We start from the raw sequence: 19,921 nt of genomic DNA, 5'->3' as shown, positions 1-19,921 counted from the left end.
TTTTATGTGCATTGGTATGAAGGTGTCAGAGCCCCTGAAACTGGAGTCATGGACAGTTGTGAGCTGCCATGTAGGTGCTGGGAATTGAACCCAGGTCCTCTGGAAGAGAAGCCAGTGCTCTTAACTGCTGAACCATCTCTCCAGCCCCTCATCAAGGCTTTCAATAACCCTTGTTCCAATTGCCACCCAGCCTAGGACACTGGCAGACGGGATAGGCCCTGCCCTCCCAAGCCCCTGCTCCAGTTCTCTGGGCCCTGGCATGTTCATCTCGAATACCCCTTCCAGTCCTGGCCCTGGAGTCGGGAGCTCAGAGTCGATCTGGCTGGAACTATGTCGTGTTTTACATGGGCCAGAAAAGTGACTGAATAGGGCCATCATATTAGCAGAAACTGCCCCAACACATGGTGCCACAGCCAGAGGGAGGTGTGGCTACCTGGCAGGCCCAGGAACCTATCAACCCTAGGACACATTCACAGGGACCCTCTGACAAAATCTACCCTGGCTGCACATCCAGGACCTGGCCCAACACCCTCAGTCTCCATGGCTGTGGGAGAGGGGGTCAGGGAACAGTTAGAAATTGCTTCCCATGGTTGGACACAGAACGGCCACAAGACACACACCCACATGGCAGAATGAACAGTGTGTCTGGTTTCCTCACTTCTCACCTCTAAGCCAAGTTCAAGGCCACCTTTGCCAGGACTCCTAGGTTAGGGTTTGACATCACCTATTGGCCTGAGATAGCCACTGGGTGTGTACCAGAAAAACAAGCAAAGGTCAGGATGCTGGCCAAGGGGAGACAAAACAGCAGAAGGGAGGGATCAGGTGGAGAGTGCTGGGCTGGAGGGGTGCGTTGCTGCTCCCAGAATAACTACCGTGTGCCAGGCACCAGGCCAGGCTTTCTTCACCACCTCCTAACCATCTTAGAGAACAGAACTATTCCAGTTTTATAAGCAAGGAAACAAGATTCTCTTTCATTCATTCTTTCTTTTCTTAAGTGTGTGTGTGTGTGTGTGTGTGTGTGTGTGTGTGTGTGTGCGCGCGCGCATCTGTGCGTATACAAGTGTGTGTGTAAGGGTGTGTGCCCCCATGGGCAAGTGTACATGCTCATGCCAGAAGAGGACACTGGGTGTCCAGCTCTGTCCCTTTCCACCTTATTCCCTTGAGACAGGGTCTCTCACTGAACCGGAACCTAAGCCAGCAGCCAGTAAGGCCCAGAGATCCTCCTGTTTCTGATTCCCATAGTGCGAGGTTAAAGGCCATGCCCAGCTTTCTTTGTGAGTCCCAGAGATTTGAACTCAGGTCCAAGATTCCATGAGGCTAAGTAACTGCCCAAGGCCCCCCATCTGGGAAGTGGGAAACTGGGATTTAAACAGTGGCCCCTATTTACACTCAGGGTTGTCAAGACAGTTTCAGGGTGACAGCAAGCGGGCTTCCCACAGCCCAGTACAGAGAGATCAGAGGACAAAGTCAGCCCTAGCCGGGCACAGAAGCCCTGAGCTAGCAGAGGATGGCACCAGGAGGAAGCAGACAGAAGCTGAACTCTTACTAGCCAGGGCTGTAGGTGCACCAGCAGCACTCTGCACCTCGAGCTGTGTCTCCTCAGGTCTCCTTTCAGAAATATGGCTCCTGGGAGGGTAGGTTTGTGGAGAAACCCTGTTGCCCGATGTCTGACGGTCCCACTGACATGAGCTGCAATTTGGGGAGATGGGACTGGGAAGCCACGGGAGCGCCATGCACCCAAGCCCTGAACACAGCAACTTCAGTGGGACAGATGTGGAGAGAAAGCATCCTCTGTGACAGGAGTGAAATGAAGGACGGCAGTGGAAGGGGACCCTGAGCCAGGACCCTATGCCTCGAAGCTTTCTGGAACCTTCTCCCAAATAACCCACTTCCCAAAACACACGGTCTGACTTCCAGATCACAGAAGACTTCCCAGGTTGCAGAAGAGGGTTTCCTAGCCCGATGGAGAGCAAAAGAGCATTAGCAAAGACACCCTCCCCTTCACCCTGGCCCCCCCTCCCAGTCCTGCGGTATGAGAACTATACGTATTTTTAGACTCTGAGCCTGAGGTGGGAGAGCCCCAGCTTCAGTCTGTGGCTAGAGGGGTAAACCAGGCCCCCAGGAGAACATGAGAAGGCTGTGGGCAGTCTTCCCCTGGTTCCACATCAAGACCAGTCTCTCCTTGGCAGAGCTAGGGCAGACAGCTCCACGGAGCACAGTGACCTGCGGTCTGCATTCCCTCTCTCCTGAGGGATGATGCTCGGAGGAGCCGCAGGATAGACTGACTCTCCACCTCTGTCAAAGGGCTCATGCAGGTTTCAGGCCAGGAGACAGAGCAGAGACAGCACCAAGAGGCAAGACCCTGGAATGTAAGGCACCAACTGGAGGCAGAGGCACCAACTGCCACTAGGTGCTAACCCAGCCTACGGGGGTCCTCCCTGCCTCACGTCCCTCCCTGAATCCTAGCAATCTTTCCAGACAGAAGAGGAAGCCCTGCCTGCCTGCCTACTTGCTTGCTTTTTAAGAATTTCAACCATCTATATAAGGAAATATGACCATATCTATTCCCCATGTCCCTCCTTCAATTTTCTTCATGCCCTCAAAAACATATCCCCCTCCCAACTTCATGTCTCATACACACACACACACACACACACACACAGACAAACACACACACGCATGCACACACATCACTGGGCATGGAGCCATCTGCTGGAGCATGGGAAACCTGCCAGTGGATATATCTTCAATAGAGAACAATTCTCCATTCCCCTGTGACTGCCACTATCCTCAGTATGGAGTGGGGCCTGAAGATCATTGCCTGCCCTAGCTAGGTAGGGATTCTGACTGGCTTGTTCTTGTACAGACCTTGTGCAAGTGATCACAACTGCAGTGGTTCATGTCCAGAAGATAGCATCCCACGGCACTCTTCCCCGCCCTCCATCTTACATCTTCCCCACCTCGTCTTCTGAGATGTTGATGGCGGGGTTGATAAGAATGTCCTGCTGGGGCTGAGCACTCAGTGGCCTATCATTAGCACAGTGAGCATCTCCCCCACTGACCGCTTCTCTGTCCAGGGTGGAGAGCATCCCAGGTCTGTCACCGCCAAAAGCTGTGTGTTACCAGTTCCGTTTTCTTTCTTTCTTTCTTTTCTTTCTTTTTTTTTTTTGTGTGTGTGTGTTTCGAGACAGGGTTTCTCTGTAGCTTTGGAGCCTGTCCTGGCACTAGCTCTTGTAGACCAGGCTGGACTAGAACTCACAGAGATCCGCCTGCCTCTGCCTCCCGACTGCTGGGATTAAAGGTGTGCGCCACCACCGCCCGGCTTTCCATTTTCTTTTGAATTACAGGCTGAACATCCTAAATCTGGAAATGGGTTCTAATTTACGGAGTTTATTTGTTAATTTGTTTACTTATTTATTTTGACTGCCAGAGTAACACTAACACTGTAGGTGGAAAATTCCATACCTGGGCTGGTTGATGGGTCGCTGTCAAAAAAATCAGGTGCACTAAAAATAACATCTGAAATTACCTTCTGGCTATGTATCTAAGGTGAACATGAAACACGTGTGAACTTCATGTTTCGACTTGAATCCTCTCCCCAAGACTGCTGCCGCTGGCATGCAAACATTCCAAACCCCAAACACTCTGGTCCCAGGTGTTCCAGAGCAGAGATACGCAACTCCTAAGGAACCTCTCCTAAAAGAGAAGTTTTAGGCTTGCAGAGAATTTGCCAGGCTAGTAGGGACACCCCATGCACCATGTGCCCATCTGTTCTCACTGCCAGCATCTTGCATAAGTATGGTTCAAGTTATCAGGATGAGCCAATCTACACCGGCAGGAAATTACTAACTCAAGTCTGTGTATCTATCACTCTGGCCCTCCAGTGTCCCCTAACTTCCTATTTTGCTGGGAGGTGGGGTGGAGGGGACCTCATTCAGGATACAATAACGCAGGTCATATATCTGCCACCATTTCTTAGCCCTTCCTGGCTTTTGGTGGCTTTAATGATTTTGGGGAGAACTAACCTGGGACTTTAGAGACCGTCTACCAATTTGGGTACCAGATATTTTTTTTCCCTTTTCTTTCATTTCTGTATGAGGAGGGAAGGGACAGGGGTTTCACAAGGCAGCCCAGGCTAGATTTAAACACAGGGTTCCCCAGCATTGGTTTGTCTTCCTGGTGCTCAGCCTGACCCCTACAATTGCTAGGCCTGGCGCCAAAACCTTGTCCCCTAGGAGCATACCTTGCCAAGGTGCCACCCTTCCCCATGTGCCACATCAACAAATCCTGCCTCGAGTCACCAGCACGGAGGTGAAAGGAGGATGCCGAGTCTCCTAACTTGTCCCCTGGCCCAAGCCAATGAGCACGACCTTATATTTCAAAGGGCTGGTGTGGACTCCCAGTGAGCGGTGTCCCCTGCCTGCCAATCAGTACACAGTAAGGGAAATGGTGTCTCCAAGGCTCCCCAGAGCCTAAGGGCTGGCCTGCATAGCTCCCCTGGGATGGGGCTGTCTGGCCCACCTCAGATCCAGGTTGTTTGTGCAGGGTGGCTTGGAGAGCACAGGGACAGACCCGCCCAGCCCAACAGAGACCTTTTCATCCATCTACAACGTTCAGCATTTATTTCCCCCCAACCTACTTAGGAAACACAGCGGCCTTGATGTCCCAGGCAGGTCCTCCTGCCTGCGTATAAACAGAGGCACGAGGAGGCCTGGCAAGCCCAAAATGCAACATTTTCTGCCTCCTAAACCCACTGCGTATCTCTATGGTGTGGAGGACGAAAAGGGACAAATTTCCAGTTCGGGAGCCTGGACTTAATCAATGGCATCTGTTTGATTAAAACTAACTTCTATTTAGGGAGCCACTGTCCTGGAAATAGAATGTCTGGAGTCTCCTTTGTGGTGGCTAACGTGGAATTGCCATAGGTAAAAGTGCTCTGGGGACAGGAAGGCCCGCTTTGCTCTTTGCTGACATGATTCTCATGCTGGGTAGGGGCAGCATCTGTGCTGTGCCTTCTATTGGGGTGAGAGCTGTTTCCTCTCAGGCTTAGAAAACATCCATACCTGTACGTAGCGGTGGGGGCAAATACCTTAGAGCAGGGGCTTCACCTGCCACTGTGGACAACTTGACACTGGCTGGGGAGCTGCCCCATGCACTGTAGGATGCTAGGGGCTCCCTGGTCTCCACTCATGAGATGCCGGCAGCATCCCACCTCCTTCAGTTCTTATAAGGAAGAAATATAGCCTGAAGCTGCCTGTGCCTTCTCTTTGGTCCCATGCCTTTATCGCTCTCCCAAAACCTACTGCTTTTTTGTTTGATTGTTTGGTTGGTTTTGGTTTTGGAGTGGTTTCGTGTTTTTTTTGTTTTTGTTTTTGTTTTTGTTTTTTTGCTAAATGTTAAAAGCAACCCATTTCAAGGCAGTGGTTCGTGTGGTGTGTATGTGTGTGTTACTGGGGATGGAACCCGGCCCCCACCCACACCCCATGCACATTAGGCTGGAAGCCCAGGACCTTCCTTCTCCCTTCTCCACAACTGCCTGTCAAATTCTGCAACGGCAGAAGTGGTAGGTAGGAAACAAGCCAATAGATGCGACCTCCTAGGGCTATGAGTAGGGAGCCAACAAGCCAGCTGTAAAATGCTCAGGCTGTTGCCTGCATGGGACAGGTGGTCCTGCTTCTTGGGCCTCTGCTGCCTCTAAGTCCTTCTGCACTGTCCTCAATGAATCTGATTATCCCAGAGGCCCGAGGCTTTTCTGTGCAGCCTGACTGAAGCTTTGAGAATGTCAGGCTCCCAGCAGGTGCAGGCTACACCCTGAAAATAACTACTCATTATGTTTCAGGGGCTCAAAGGGCTCCCTAGCACTGAGACTTGAAGACGCCCTAAGGAAAGGGACCTAAGGTACAGAGAAAGACCAGGCACCCAAAGCCTACCGTCAGGTGAGAGAGGAATTAAGGAGTCCCTGCCCACAATCTGTAGCTGTGAATCTTTCTAACACAACCCAAGTGAGTGCAGAATTAACCTCGAAGCAGGCTAGGCTTGGCATGAAAGCCTGCCACTCTCTCTGCAGCCTTGACTGCTCTGGGGACAGGATCTCCTTGGATGATGGTAACTGCCTCTCTCTCTCTCTGAATCTGCTCCAACTTCTCCCCCATCTCACCCCAGTCCCCACGTACTAGTACAATAAAAGCATCAGTACTGGCAACCAGATATCCTCTGTGATCCCACCAGGCTAACCTTGGCAGAGACAAGGTTGCTCAGGTAGGCAGAACTTCAAGGCAAAAGTAAAGTGACACCCGTGTACTTTACTATGAAGTCTCCCCAGGGCTGTCTGTGCTTCCAGCATCCCAACCAAACACAATGAAGAGGATGAGCTACGGGTCCCATGGGAGGGCGAGGCTGTCTGCCGCCCATCTGCTCACCTCCAGGGGCAGGAAGTCTGGCTGGTCATGCTCTGTTCAACAAAGTCACAGCCCCACACAACCGGCTTGCCTGACGGCAGTGGCAGGTATATATAGCAATCCCATAAGTCATAGTCTGTGTATGTACCGTGAACATCCATGCCCTGGAAGCTGGGTTCCATGGTAAGCACTGGCCTCAGCTGTGCCATCCCAGGCCCTGTGATTCCTCTCCAAATGGCAAGGCAGCAGTGAGCAAGCAGCCAAGACTAAGGCACTGAACCCGAGTTGGACGTAGTGGCCCATTCCTGCAATTCCAGCACTTGGGAAGGGGTGGCAGCCTGGACCACATACTAAGTTCAAGAACAGTCTATGATACACAGGAAGACACCAACTCAAAAATAAATAAGCAAAAAGACAGGAGGGGGGATGAAAGGAGGAAACACAGAAGGAAGAAATGAGAGAGAAGGGGAGAAGAAAGAATAGGCCCAGTCTACCCACACAGCAGTCACCAAAGAAGCCCCTCAGAGCATTGTCTTTAGGGGAAGCTGACAATGATTCCTGGCCAAGGATATAAGCCAAAGGTTGGGGTCAAGGGTCAAAAATCAGGACATAGAAATTGAATGTTCCAAGACAGCCAGGGAGGGCCACAGGCCTACTTTGTCCAACAGTAAAATATGGGGAAGTGCAGGGGACCTGGGAAAAGACGGCCGCTGGATACTGACACACACACACCTAACCTCCAGAAAGAACTTCTCATCACTTCCCCACCACTCCAACAGCATTGTCTTACAGTTCCTGAGCTGAGGAGGCTTACCAGATCCTTCTGAACCAGAAGTATCCTTCAGAAACCTTCCAAGGGGTTTACCAGATCATGTCTCCCTGCGCTAGTTTCAAAAGTGCTCTTGCCTTAGAAAGGAACAGTCTCTTCACAATCCATCCAAAGGTCTCTTCCTAGCCTTGGCTAAGCTGTGATGGCTCAGGCTCTAATCTCAGCACTCAGGAGTGAGCTCAGGGCTAGCCTGGTCAACTTAGCAAGAGGCTGCCTCAAAATAAAGAGTAAGACACGAGGAGCTGGGTCAGAACTCTGTACAAAACTCAAGGATCAATTCCCCAGGACAACAAAAAGGGAAAGAAAGAAAAGAAATGCCAGCTTGAGTTATTTAGCAAGATCTGCTTTCAAACCAATAGTGGCTAAGCTGGGCATGCAGCCTGGTCTACAGAGCAAGTTCCAGGGCAGCCAGGGCTGTTACACAAAAAAAAACCCTATCTCAAAAAGCAAAACAAAACAAACAAACAAAAAAACCACGGGTTAGAGAGATGGCTCAGAATTCGGTTCCCAGCACCCACTGAATTGGTAGCTCACAACCACCCATAATTCCAGTTCCAAGGGAACCAACACCTCTTCTGAACTTCTAGGGCAGGAGACACACATGTGGTGAACAGACATACATGCAGGCCAAATGCCCAGACACATAAAATAAAATGAATAAATTTAAAACAACAACAATAATAACAAAAATGCATGGCCTCTTCCCGTTTCTAAGGGAAGCCCCATATCTGGCTGGTGCCAACTTCCTGCCATTCTCTCATCCTCCATCATCCATCAGCTCTAAACCTCGAAGTCTCCATCCCCTGGTCACTTGAGGCCACCTTCCACAGCCCAGAACCCACACACAACGGTACGACCCTAAGGCAGAGGGTAAAGGCACCTCCAGGACATCCATGCTTGTCTTGGGGCAGAGTGGTTAGAATACTGTAAGATGAAAATATTCTTAGTTGAGCAGACACAGAAAGAAACCTCTGGAAGTTCCCTTACTGAAAGAGCAACGGTTTTTTAGAGAAACAGAGCCACAGAAAATCCCTTGGAAAGCTTCACCATGAAGACAAACCTCTGGGGCCTGACTGAGCAACAACCAGGAACTTCCTCATCTCCATGTGCTCTCCTTCCTTTAAGAACCCACCTGAGGGTCTGAGAGGTGGTTCAGCAGGCAAAGGCGTTTGCTGTCAAGCACAGGGATCCAAGTTCAATCCCTGGGACCAGCACAGTGGAGGGAGAGAAACCAACTCCCCACAGATTGTCTTCTGACCCTCACTAGCTCTCTGCAGTGCAATCAATCAATCAATCAAAACACACACACACACACACACACGCATGCACGCACGCATGCATGCACGCACGCACACACTCTATAATTTTATAATTTTGGTTGTGAGCCTAGCCTTTAACAGCTGAGTCATCCCTCCAGGCCACACTATAATTTTAAAAGAACCTATTTGACCTGAGCAAAATTTCCAGTTTAGGCCACTTCTTTGAGTAACTCACTTACCTGAGATACTCAAGGTAACTCCCCTGCCTCACACCTGAGGGTGTGATAAACTATTCCTCTTGCTCATTTGTCTCCCAAGCTAAGAAGGGAGAGAAAAAAATCTTCTCCCTCCCCCCACACACACCAGGGTCACTGGTCATGGAATACCACCTGGCATAAGGCCACCATTAGAGGGCAGGCTTTGAATGGACACAGTAACACTTAGATGCCACCTCACAAGAGACCAGGAAGTTACAGCTGGTTCTGCCACCTCCGGCCAAACACTACTACATCCTGCCATGTGGTCCTAGCTGGACCTGCAATTTCTACTCTTGGGTTGAGCAGCCGATACTCCTAGGAGGTAGGTGTGTCCACATCCATGGCTATCCTCACTTCCTCTTCCTGGAATTATTTTATGGGTCCCACATTACCTACTAGGCTAGAAGAAGCCACATGGAGGTGACTAACCAGGCTTGTAGCACTCACACATCCCTGCACTAATTACAAGCTGTCACTCCCCCACACCGTCTCTGAGGAGCTCCAGGCCTGAGACAGCAGCACTGGGAGCTGCCCACCCACCCACCCGCGCCACCCAGTGCCCAGGGACACTCACGATGTTCATGAGCGTGAGGACATAGTTCTGAGTGTGCTCCTTGCCATGGAAGCGAACCACCGAGTCATCCACCGCCAGCAGCACCTCGATGCTGTAACTGCCAGGCCTGGCATGCCGCCGCTTCCTTTCTGTGTCACCCAGCTGGTCCCCAACCAGATCCAGCACGTTGGGCAGGTCACCAAGGCCAAAGGCTAGAACCGGGTAGAAAGAGTGGGAGGCTGTAACACATGTGGAATCAATCTTTCTTTCTCTTTCATTCTTCTTCTCTTTTTCTTTCTGCTTTGTTTGAGACAGGGTTTCTGGAAACCTGCAGGCCTGGCCATCCTGGAACTCACTCCATAAACCAGGCTGGTCTGAAACTTAGAGATTTTCCTGCTTCTGCCTCTGCTTCTGCCTCCTGAGTGCTGGGATTAAAGGTGCACACCTCCACCACCTGACCCTTTCTCTTTTTTTCCTCTCCTGTAGACCAGTCTGGTCTTGAACTTATTATGTAGCTGAAGATGGCCTGGAACTTCTGATCCTCGTGCTTCTACTTCCTGAGTTCTGAGATGACAGGGCACGCGCCACCACATCATTCCAAGGGGTGCAGCTGGGTGAACCCACTAATGGAGCCATATCCCCAGCCCCTCAGACTGTTCCTAAAAACACTCAGGAATCCACTTACCTCAAATCCCATTAGAGTGGGCCCTGAGCTAGGGGTATGAAGATCCCACAACCGCACTCCTAGCAGCTGGCAGATGGCTAGACAAAGGGCAGCTGGATGATAAACGGGGAGGGGGCTGCACTGGAGTCTACACTTTAGGTCAGGTGACAGAAATGGAATGGTGCCAACATACAGTTTGAGGGCTTCTTATCCATTTCAGATCAGCATTTTTGGACTTTGGAACTCATACACCAGGACAGCTGAGCATCCTTGATCCAAAAATCCCAAATTGGAAAGGCTCCAAAAAAATCCAAAACAGTGAAGATTCCCGGCAGCCCAGCATCTAAGCCCAATGGTGATTCCACCATCTCAGAGGAAGGAGGGAGCAATCCTGGCAGGGTGGGGTAGAAGGGGGGCAGGGGCGAGGAAGGAGTAAGTACTCTCCATGAGAGGGGAGGGAGCAACAGTCACCCTAGTATGTGAGCAGCACTCAGATACTCAACAGCCCTGGAGTCTTCCCTCTACATTCACTAAAGGGAGGCTCAGAAAGGTCACCTAACTCACTCTAGGTCACATAGCAAATTAATGGCAGGAGCCCAAACTGTAAACCTGAGTCTCCCTCCACACCCAGGCTGGGACTACCCAAATTTCCCTCTCCGCAAATGAGAAAAGGGGAGTCATATGTTAACTGGGGTGTCATAGGTACCTCAGTCACACTCTCTTCTCCGTGACCCTCCAGGCACAGTGAGCCAGAGCTGAGAGCCATAAGGGAGCCCACCCAAGAAGCCCCAAGTGAATGGAAAATGTACAGCTGCCCAAAACCATCAGCAATCTCCAAGCTCTGAAACCTAGAGGGACCCACGGATTCCATTCCCAGACCACACCCAAAGCCAGCTGGATTCACCGAAAACGGCATGCATGCATGTGTTCAGACCAGCACCGTCACAGCGGCCCCAAAGGTGTGAGGACAGAGGAGTGCAGGCGTGAAGGGGGAAACGACTGTGCTGTGCACATGGGCTGAGACCGCTGTAATACGAAACCTTAACGCTAAAGGGAAGACGTCAAACAGGCCTCGAACTGTATTCCTGTGTTCAGAGGGATCCACCCTCATCGTGGGGAGGACGGAAGATTTTAAAGAGAGTGACAAGCACGTTTTGGAATTAAACAAAGGTCTTGGTTGCACGCATTGTGAAGGCGGCGTAAAGCCACACAGCTATGCATTTTTAAAGGGCGAGTTTGAGAGCTGAGGAGACGGCTCTGCTGGTGAAGGACTTCTACACGAGCATGTGGCCCAGATAAATTCTGGGGACGTGTGGCTGCCAGCTTGTAGTCTGAACAGGTGGGAGGCAGGGTCAGACTCCTCAGAGCAGGCTAGGGAGCTAGACGACAAATCTTTGAGCTTCAGATCCGAGTGCGAGAGCCTGCCTCAGTACACAAGGTAAAGAACCGTTGAGGAAGACAGACACGTGAACACACATGCTCCCACAAGTACACATAAGCAAAGCATGCACACGAACACACATGGACATACACCTCACACACATACACTCATGGCTGAGGCCCAGAGCTCGGCCGTAGGTGTCTATGCTGGTTCACACATCCAGTTGCCTCTCAAGAAGGATGTGGGAGGAAGGAACAAGGCACAGGGCAGGCCAGGGCTGAAAAAGAGGGCAGGGTTAGGAGATGGACAGGGAGCTGGGGATATTGAGGTGCAGCCAGAGCATAGGGGGATACCCCAACAGCCTGGCCGAGCAGTTCAGACTTCTGAGTGCTAAGGAAGCGCTGACTCCATTTTCTTTTTAAACAATGTTTGACTTTGATCATGTCCTTAGCTACAAGTCAGGTTTTTTTTTTTTTTTGGACTGGCTCTTCATCAATAATCTTGTGAATTACACATTATCAATTGTTTCCATTGTTCTGAGAAATGACTGACCAGAAGATGTTTTGTGGTATGTCAACTGTCTGACCATAAACCCACACACGTACCCTTCCTGTGATCATAAAGATAACTGCAAAATTTTACTTTTAATTACTGGCTGCTTGGTATAAGGGGACTCTACCTTTAACCTGGGTTATTTATTTTCATTTCTCCTACTATGGGAGACTGAAAATACGGCCCAGGCGTCATTAAATTTTTCCTTTCCAACATCTCAGTGTTATCTCCTGGTTTTTGACACTGTAACACTGAAATTGGGCCATTGCATGCTTGGCCACGCCCTGAAAGAGATTCTTTGGGGGCCCAAGTCTCAAGGGCCAGTGAGCAAAAGTGTGAGGGTCTGGGCATAGTACACACATGTGTGGGTGTATGGTTTGAGAGTGGGGGAGGTGCCCACAAGGTCAACCATGAATAGGCAGGCGCTCATGAGGGGAGACGTTACTGTAGTGGGTATTTCACTGTGTGAGAATGTCTGAGTGTACAGACGGGAGTGTGAGACTGTGTGTAGGTGCAGGAGTTTGTGTGTGTATACAGTAACAGTATGTAGGTGTGCAGGCCCTGGAGGAATAATCCCCTCCACCCCAAGTTCATGGGTGAATGCTGTACCCCTTAACAAAGAAGCCTGAAGGCAGTCTGCCCTTCCAGAGGCAGCTTGAGTAACAGGCTCACCCGATAAAGCCCTTCAGGCCTCCTGTCTGTCCTCCTCCATACAGCTGGACACCACCAACACACACAGAGAGACAAGAGTCCATATGGGGGGGTCACACAAAGGTGATGAAGCCCGGGGGTCTGTCCCTCGGGAAACACCCCCCGCCCCAGCGTCTGAAGGAGATGGAACAATAGGAAGCAGTGCTGACTCGGAGGGACAAGGAGAGGGACACTCACACAGGATATGGATGGGCAGATACAGGGTGGCTCAAGCTGGGGCGCCTTCTGCCAGGCTCAGAAATGATTCCCCACAGGCTGGGCAGAAAGCAGACCTAAGAGAAACCTTCGGCTTGGGATGGCACAAGGAGACAGGCACCCCGTGATCCTCTCACAAGTGTCGCTACAGAGTCACAGGTGCCCAACAAAGCGCTCTACCATCCCTTGCCACTCGGACGAAAGACCCTGGGTGGCCAGGCCCTGACCATTGGCTGGTACTCAGGGGTTTCACCCACGTAGCTTGAGGTACAGAACACCGGACACAGTTCCCTGGGCTGATACCTCAACTCTGCAAGCTTGGCCTTGGGGCCTCCATCGTGTGGCTACAGAGGAGACTGGGGTCAGGCTAATGGAGAGAAGTTTGACTTCTCCAAGCCTTTCTTCAAAGACAGATCCATAGCTTTTGGTTCAGAATCGGGAAAAAAAAAATCCCATGTTCTCCTTAGAAAGGAAGAACCATGTCCATGACAGCCTGACTCACACTGGCCAAGAGCGTCCATCCCATGCCCACCTGCTGGCCTGCAGCCTCCCAGTTCTTACAAGTGACATTTGGAGCACAGCTGAAGCTTCACAGATGTAGGGAACAAGTGGCTTCTGGGCATTCCTTCACACGAGGCCCCACCTCACGGGACCCTGGTGTGAGGGTGTGGCCACTCAAGACCAGATTCCAACCAGCCAGTATCATTGCTTCTCAAAAGAACTCCATAGGGAAGCTACAACTCACTGTGAAGTTGGCCGCAAGGCCGGGAACAGCACCTGTCACATTCCCTACATCCTTCTCTCAGCGAGGGTGCCCAAGTACTGGGAGAGAGTTGCTCCTGCTTTTAAGGGGTTCCTACCTACTCCAAGTGACTGCAGTGAGACCTGCCGTTCATCAAGGGTCTGCTGTTCGCCTGACTTTGTGTAGACTTTAGTGAGTACTCCATGAGACATGCCATGGCCTTAGCAGATAGCTTCCATCAATTCACCTCACTCATTTGGAAGCTCTGAGATGTTAAAGTACCCGCCTAGGATCACAGAGCAAGAATCCAAAAAGGTGCACCAGACACCAAGCTGTCCCTGCTGCTCCAACACCAGGAACTGATTAGCAAGGACCTTAAGGATCTTCTTGTGGTGCCCACACAGTGGGGTTGGGTTTTAGCAGGAAAGAACCAATAGCCATTCAACCTTCTGCTTCAGCTTAGCCACAGCTTCCATCATACCGAGCATCCTCAGAGATGCTGAAATCCTGAGGACCCCTGTTTAAGACCCGAGTGGCTCTCTCTAGTTTTTGGGCATTTTATAGCCACTCAGTCAATCCACTGGGGCTACTCTCCTGGCTTGGCCGCTCCTTAGGGCCCAGGCCCATTTCACAAATGAGAAAACTGAGGGCAAGTACTGAGAGCTTAAACCGGAAGTTAAGCTTGAGCCCCCTGCCCATAGCCTACCTTCATTGTGAAGGTCCCCATGAGGCTCTGCCCACTCCTGCTGGATGGCTTCCCGGCGGTATACCACATGTGTTCTCCCTCCAGCCTCCTTCTCCTGCTGCCCTCGCTCCAGAGGCTCGATGAAGTAGTCTGAGCTGTCTGTGCGGATGAGGCCAGCCTGCGGGCCAGGGAGAACAGGAACAAAGCAAGAGACAGAAGAGGTGAGAATGGGGGACACAATTGGGGCTCTCCCTGCAGAGCCTGGGAAGCCCTAGGACTTCCGGATGTCCCATGATGGGGAAGCGCAGAGAAGTTAGGAAGGCTGATCGTGGGTGGGGGACCCCCATTTTAAGCGCAGCAGGACCTGCCTTGCTTGTTCTAGTCATTTGAGGCTTCATGTGAACAAAGAGTTCTATTATTACTTTTCAAGGTAAGTGGGCGCACACAGCTAGGCACAGTATTCTGACAGTATCCTACTCCCCCTAAAGGCAAAAGGGAAAACCCCAGAACAAAATGGAAAATCAGTCTGTGGATAGGTGTGGACCCTGCTCCAGTACAAAGGGTTATTGTTTCAGCCCCAAAGCGCACGTGTATGGTACGGCAGGGGCTATGGGCCCCATAGGAATCTAGCCAGGATGCTGCACCAAGGACCCAAGGACACAGGCTCCACTTTCAATCTCACATTCTGTCCACATCAAAATATTCCCTTAAAAAGAAAAAAAAATCAAATCAACAGCTGGCCTTGGAAATCAAAATACAAAAATCTAACCTTGGCCAAAGCCAGAAAATGTGCTATTAGCCACCAACCAAGACCATAATGAAAGAGGCCAATAAAGCGTATAAAGAGATGTGTGTTAATATGTATATGCCTGCATATGTGTATAGACACACACGCATGCACGTCACCTCCATAAAGCAGGCCAGCCCGCCTACCATGGTGCGCGGAAAACAGCAGATAATGTTTAATAAATAAATATTTGTTGAATTCATTACTTGTTCTAACAAATACCCACTGAAAGCCCTCAGTATCCCGTACACCGGGAGCCCAGCTGCGAACACAGAGCCGAGCTCCAAGGCACATTTTATAAGCTGACGAGCCTTCTCCATTTGAACCACAACTCCCTCCTTTCTTAAAGCAGCCACTGCACGCGTTCAATTCCACCCACCTCCCCAGCTCAGCCTGCTTGGGAGCTGAACCTCAGGGAAGTCCTTCCAAGGACCCCGTGCACCTGCCGCGGCAGCATTGGGCCCTTTTCATTCGCTACTGAAGCAGAAAACCAAGCTGGTCTGGACCGAGACGGTCACCGTCACACCTCATTACAGACCCATCTGGGAGGCCAAGAAATGCTCCAGAGAAAAATGGTGGCATTGTGACAGTGTGTGACCTACCCAGGCTCCATTTCGTCAGGTAATGGGATGGTCTGAGAACACCCTGGTGTTTTTGTTAAAATGCCAGGGACAGGACTCTCGGGCTGGGAAGACTGAGTATAAAGCACTTGCTGAATAAGCCTGACAACCTGCATTCAGATTCTCAGAACCCACATAAAAGCTAGACACAGTAGCCCAGGCTACCCCCATAGTCTCAGCATGCCTGGGTGGGGGACTGGAAGCTGAGGCAGGAAGACCTCAGCTAGCCTGGCATAAGAACCATGAACAAGAGATCCTGTTTAAATCAAGGTAGAAGATGACCGGACCCAAGCATGTTGCTCTCTGATTGCATGCTGTGGCACGTGAATGACTGCATGCACACGCTTGCACCACACACCCACAAGCACACACACACACACACACACACACACACACACCCCACATGCAATGTCAGCATTATCATTCCTTCAAAAGACTCAGCACCTACCACTCGCTCCGGGAAGCAGACAAATAAGGCTCAGCCTCTGGCTCTGGAAAGGAGCCAAGGACGAGGACCGTCCAACCCTGCCCAGCACTAGGACAGGTGTGGTCCCAAGGGATGGGTGTGCACCCGCTACCTAGTTACAAGAGCTAAAAACACAAACTGACACCCCTGCCCAAAGGGGTCTGTGTTGGCCCCATGGAAATACTAGCCAGAATAGGGACTAGAAGCAATAGGTTCGAATGCTCTAGGCTTCCTGGCACCAGCTTCATTCTCTCCCATGTTGACAGCACACCTCCACTCTGCCGCCAGACAGTGCAGTCTGAGGAAGAGCGGTGGTGGTTGCAGCGGTCAATCAGGCACCTGGAGACTGGCAGCCTGGGCTAAACCCCACGGCTTGATGAACGGAAATGAATGCGTAAGAGGAAGGGAGAATGAGGTAGGGTGGTCGAAGGAAGCCACCCAAGATGGAAAGGGCATGTTAGGTGGACGGAGGCCTTGGGCAGCATACAAAAGCAGGGACTGTGCCATGGATCAGAGAGGCATTGGGGGTCACAGGCAGAAGCTGAGCAACGACAAGAAATAATGCTGTGGTGATTTGAAAGAGAATGGCCCCCAAAAGGAGCAACGCTAACGGGAGGTGTGGTCTTGCTGTAGTAGGCGTGGCCTTGCTGAAGGAAGTGCTTCACTGTGGGGGCAGGCTTTGAGGTCTCCTATGCTCAAGTTACAGTCTAGTGTCTCTTAGATCACTTCCTGTCTCCTGGAGTCAAGATGTAAGGACTTTTAGCTCCAGCACCATGCCTGCCTGCTGCCATGTCCCACCACGATGATAATGGACTACATCTCTGAGTATAAAGCACTTGCTGTATAGGCCTGACAATCTGCATTCAGATTCTCAGAACCCACATAAAAGCTACACACAGTAGCCCAGGCTCATCTGGGCTAGGATCCGCCCTGGGGGTCCTTTCCTAATCCCACCTGAAGTTCTTGGCTTCTGGTAGAATCTGACTTTTAAGAACACGAATGCTCAGTCTCACTTCTGGCCAGCTGTTCCCATGGACACCTCCCACCATGAGTGTGACAACAGAGGAGGACCAAAGGACAGGGCTCATAAAGGGAACAGTGCCCTCCCACTCCCGGGGTGACTTCCCATCTCTCAACCAGAAAGGACACTCAGTCCACACTAACCTGCCTACCACACCCCCTCAGCTCTCTGACACCTCAAACTCCTCGGTCCTGTCTGCTTAGGCTCACGCCTTGACCCAGGGCAGAGCTTGAGAATGCCCCCCTCAAAAAAACCAATTTACTAACTATGGCAAAAGAGCTAGACCCAGCAACTAGGGGTACACTTTGTGACTATGCATCTCATTGGTCCCCAGAAATCAAGAGCAGAGAACAATCCAAAGATTGTTCTTATCCCATTTGGGGCATGATGCCTAGGCCTGGGCCAGATCTGGGCAGTCTCTGGGCCTCAGAGACCCTGGTCTTGGAGAGAGGATGAGGAGGCAAGCCTGGCCCTGGACCCCAGCTCCAGTTATCCCTAACCTTCATGGAGACCTCTAGGGTATGACCCACTGGGCAGCACAAACCCTGACCCTTCCCCACCAGCTTTTATTGCCTCCCTGACACACAGAGAGGCTTGGCACAAGTCCCCTTGAATCCCTGCCCAGGCCAGGAAGCCAGGCACTGCGCAAGGCCGTCGGCCTGGCAAGCAGGGACTCCTGGCTCCCTGCCTCCTCACTAAACCACCCCGGCTCTCAATTTATGCGACGTTTATATTTCTGAAAAGTGGTAGCTAATTTTAAAGCACTAAAATCAAATCAAATTTCTGGATAAAACATCAAGGAAAAGGGGGAAAAAGGATTTGTGGAAGGGTTGGGAAACGAATGCCGGGCCTAGCTATTTCCACCCTGCTGCTTCTTCTTTCACAACAGTACATAAGTAGGAAATGCACACTACAAAGGTTCCTCACACAACAAAAGCAAAACAAAGAATGAATCCTTGGTTACATCTTAGAGAGCCAGATACCAGGTGGGCCCTCAGCCAGTCGCTCAGGATGGAAACCCTCAAGGGAAGGCCAGGCCACCCTAGCCTTGCACTGAACTCCCTTCAATATGGTTCTCTCTGCAGTGTCCTTCCTGAGAGGCATAGGGCTAGTGGGGGCAGACATACATCACTTCAATAGCAAAGGCAACAGCTTTCTCTCTGTCTGCATCCAGAGGCCTCCAGGCCACACTGAGGTTCTTCCCAGTTGTCCAGGGCAGGGAAGAACTCACAATTTCAGTGGAATCCCAGGGCACCTGAAGAAGTGGTCACATGACAACTGAGGTGGAGAGCGGGGAGGGGGGGTGTTTAGAAATCACCTTGTGTAAAGCCGGGCAGTGATGGTGCACGCCTTTAATCCCAGCACTCATGGGAGGCAGAGGCAGGCGGATCTCTGTGAGTTCGAAGCCAGCCTGGTCTACATAAGTTCCAGGACAGCCAGATCTGTTACACAGAGAAACCTTGTCTTAGAAAAAAAGAAAAAAAAAAGAAAGGAAGGAAGGAAGGAAGGAAAGAAGGAAGAGAAAACACTTTGTGATCTGCTATGGACCTAACTGAGCAAGTTCAGTTCATGACCGGTAATCATCTACCATCAGTATAAAGTCCCAGATATTTCAGTAGATAATGGAAGCCAAATTATTTTGAAATTTGTTCATAAGTGTGAGTTTGCATGTATAAGCATGTTAACTCCAAAGATGCATGTATGTACATGGAGATCTAGAGATAAGCGGACACTGAGACAGCAAACAAACCTCCAGGGTGACCACAGGAAGGCTTGGGCTAAGTGTTCTCAAACAAAATGGAAATCCAAGCTTAGAAATAGGCCAGGCTCGACTCCTGTGAGTATGGCTGTCTCTTCGGCAACACCACATGCTCCTCTGCTAAACCCTCAACACTGAAGCCCATCCACAGATCTCCCCTCCCTACCCAGCTGCGGCTCCAGGCTCACGGGAAAGAGACACCTACACTCGTTGCCCAGTGTCTCACCGTCTCCCTGTCTCTCTCTCCCCATCGCAAATGGGCTTCTGGAACCACCACTCCCTGAAGGTGCTCACCTAGGACTAAACTGTGGCTAAAGTTGGCTAGCGCTTCTTTGCCCTGGCCTGGTCTCCTCTAAGCATACACTCTCCCTAAGCTTATCCCCTATCCTTGTTTGAAAGACCTCATGCAGGCATCTAATTCCTGATCATACCAGCCATCCCATCCTTCTCGGAACTCCGTGTGTGTGTGTGTGTGTGTGTGTGTGTGTGTGTATTCCTTTCATGTTTACCCAACAACCCCCTGGACAGAGAGCGAGCCAAATTTCCACCAGCCAGGCAAATTTCAGAGAACTCTAGGCTTGTGTCCAGACCTACTCTCCCTCCCTTCTTTGACCCATCTATGGGGGAGAAAAAACCCAAGGTAGGCTAAGACTCAAGACCTGCAACTCCTGGTACCCTAATCCTGCAGTCAGTTCAGTTGCATGCAGCACCCCAGGGTCCCTGAAAGGCCATGCTGGACTACTGTCTCTGAGATATGTCATGAGAGAAGCGCCATCCATCTGCCACCTTAGCGTGGGGTTCCCGTCAGGGCTTCTCTATTCCCCGGGCATGATGGGGACCAGTCAAGAAAAAAAAAAAAAGACAAGCCTCTACTAGTCTTAATGAACTCATATCTGGATGATACAACTTTAACAACTTGATAATTAAGGCAAACAACCCAATTTAAAAATAGGCAAAGGATCTGAGTAGCCATCTCTCCAAGGAATATATTTAAATGGCCAATGAAAAGGTGCCCAGTGTCATTAGTCAGCAGGGGAACTCA

General features: G+C 50.9%; 1 protein-coding gene across 1 annotated transcript in view; it reads right to left on the bottom strand.

The window, feature by feature from the left end:
* Positions 1 to 19,921, bottom strand: part of Adamts14 (ADAM metallopeptidase with thrombospondin type 1 motif 14) — a 66,716-nt gene that overhangs the window by 35,342 nt on the left and 11,453 nt on the right. The window contains exons 3-4 of the mRNA XM_041656010.1: positions 14,248 to 14,404; positions 9,318 to 9,508 (exon numbers count right to left, since the gene is read on the bottom strand). Coding sequence (XP_041511944.1) covers positions 9,318 to 9,508; positions 14,248 to 14,404 — 348 coding nt within the window. The remainder of the gene's footprint in view (positions 1 to 9,317; positions 9,509 to 14,247; positions 14,405 to 19,921) is intronic.

Source organism: Microtus oregoni, unplaced genomic scaffold, assembly GCF_018167655.1.
Source record: "Microtus oregoni isolate MIOR12 unplaced genomic scaffold, Mior012 000007F_ref0000211, whole genome shotgun sequence".
NCBI lineage: Eukaryota > Metazoa > Chordata > Mammalia > Rodentia > Cricetidae > Microtus > Microtus oregoni.
This window is presented reverse-complemented; position numbering and strand designations above follow the sequence as displayed.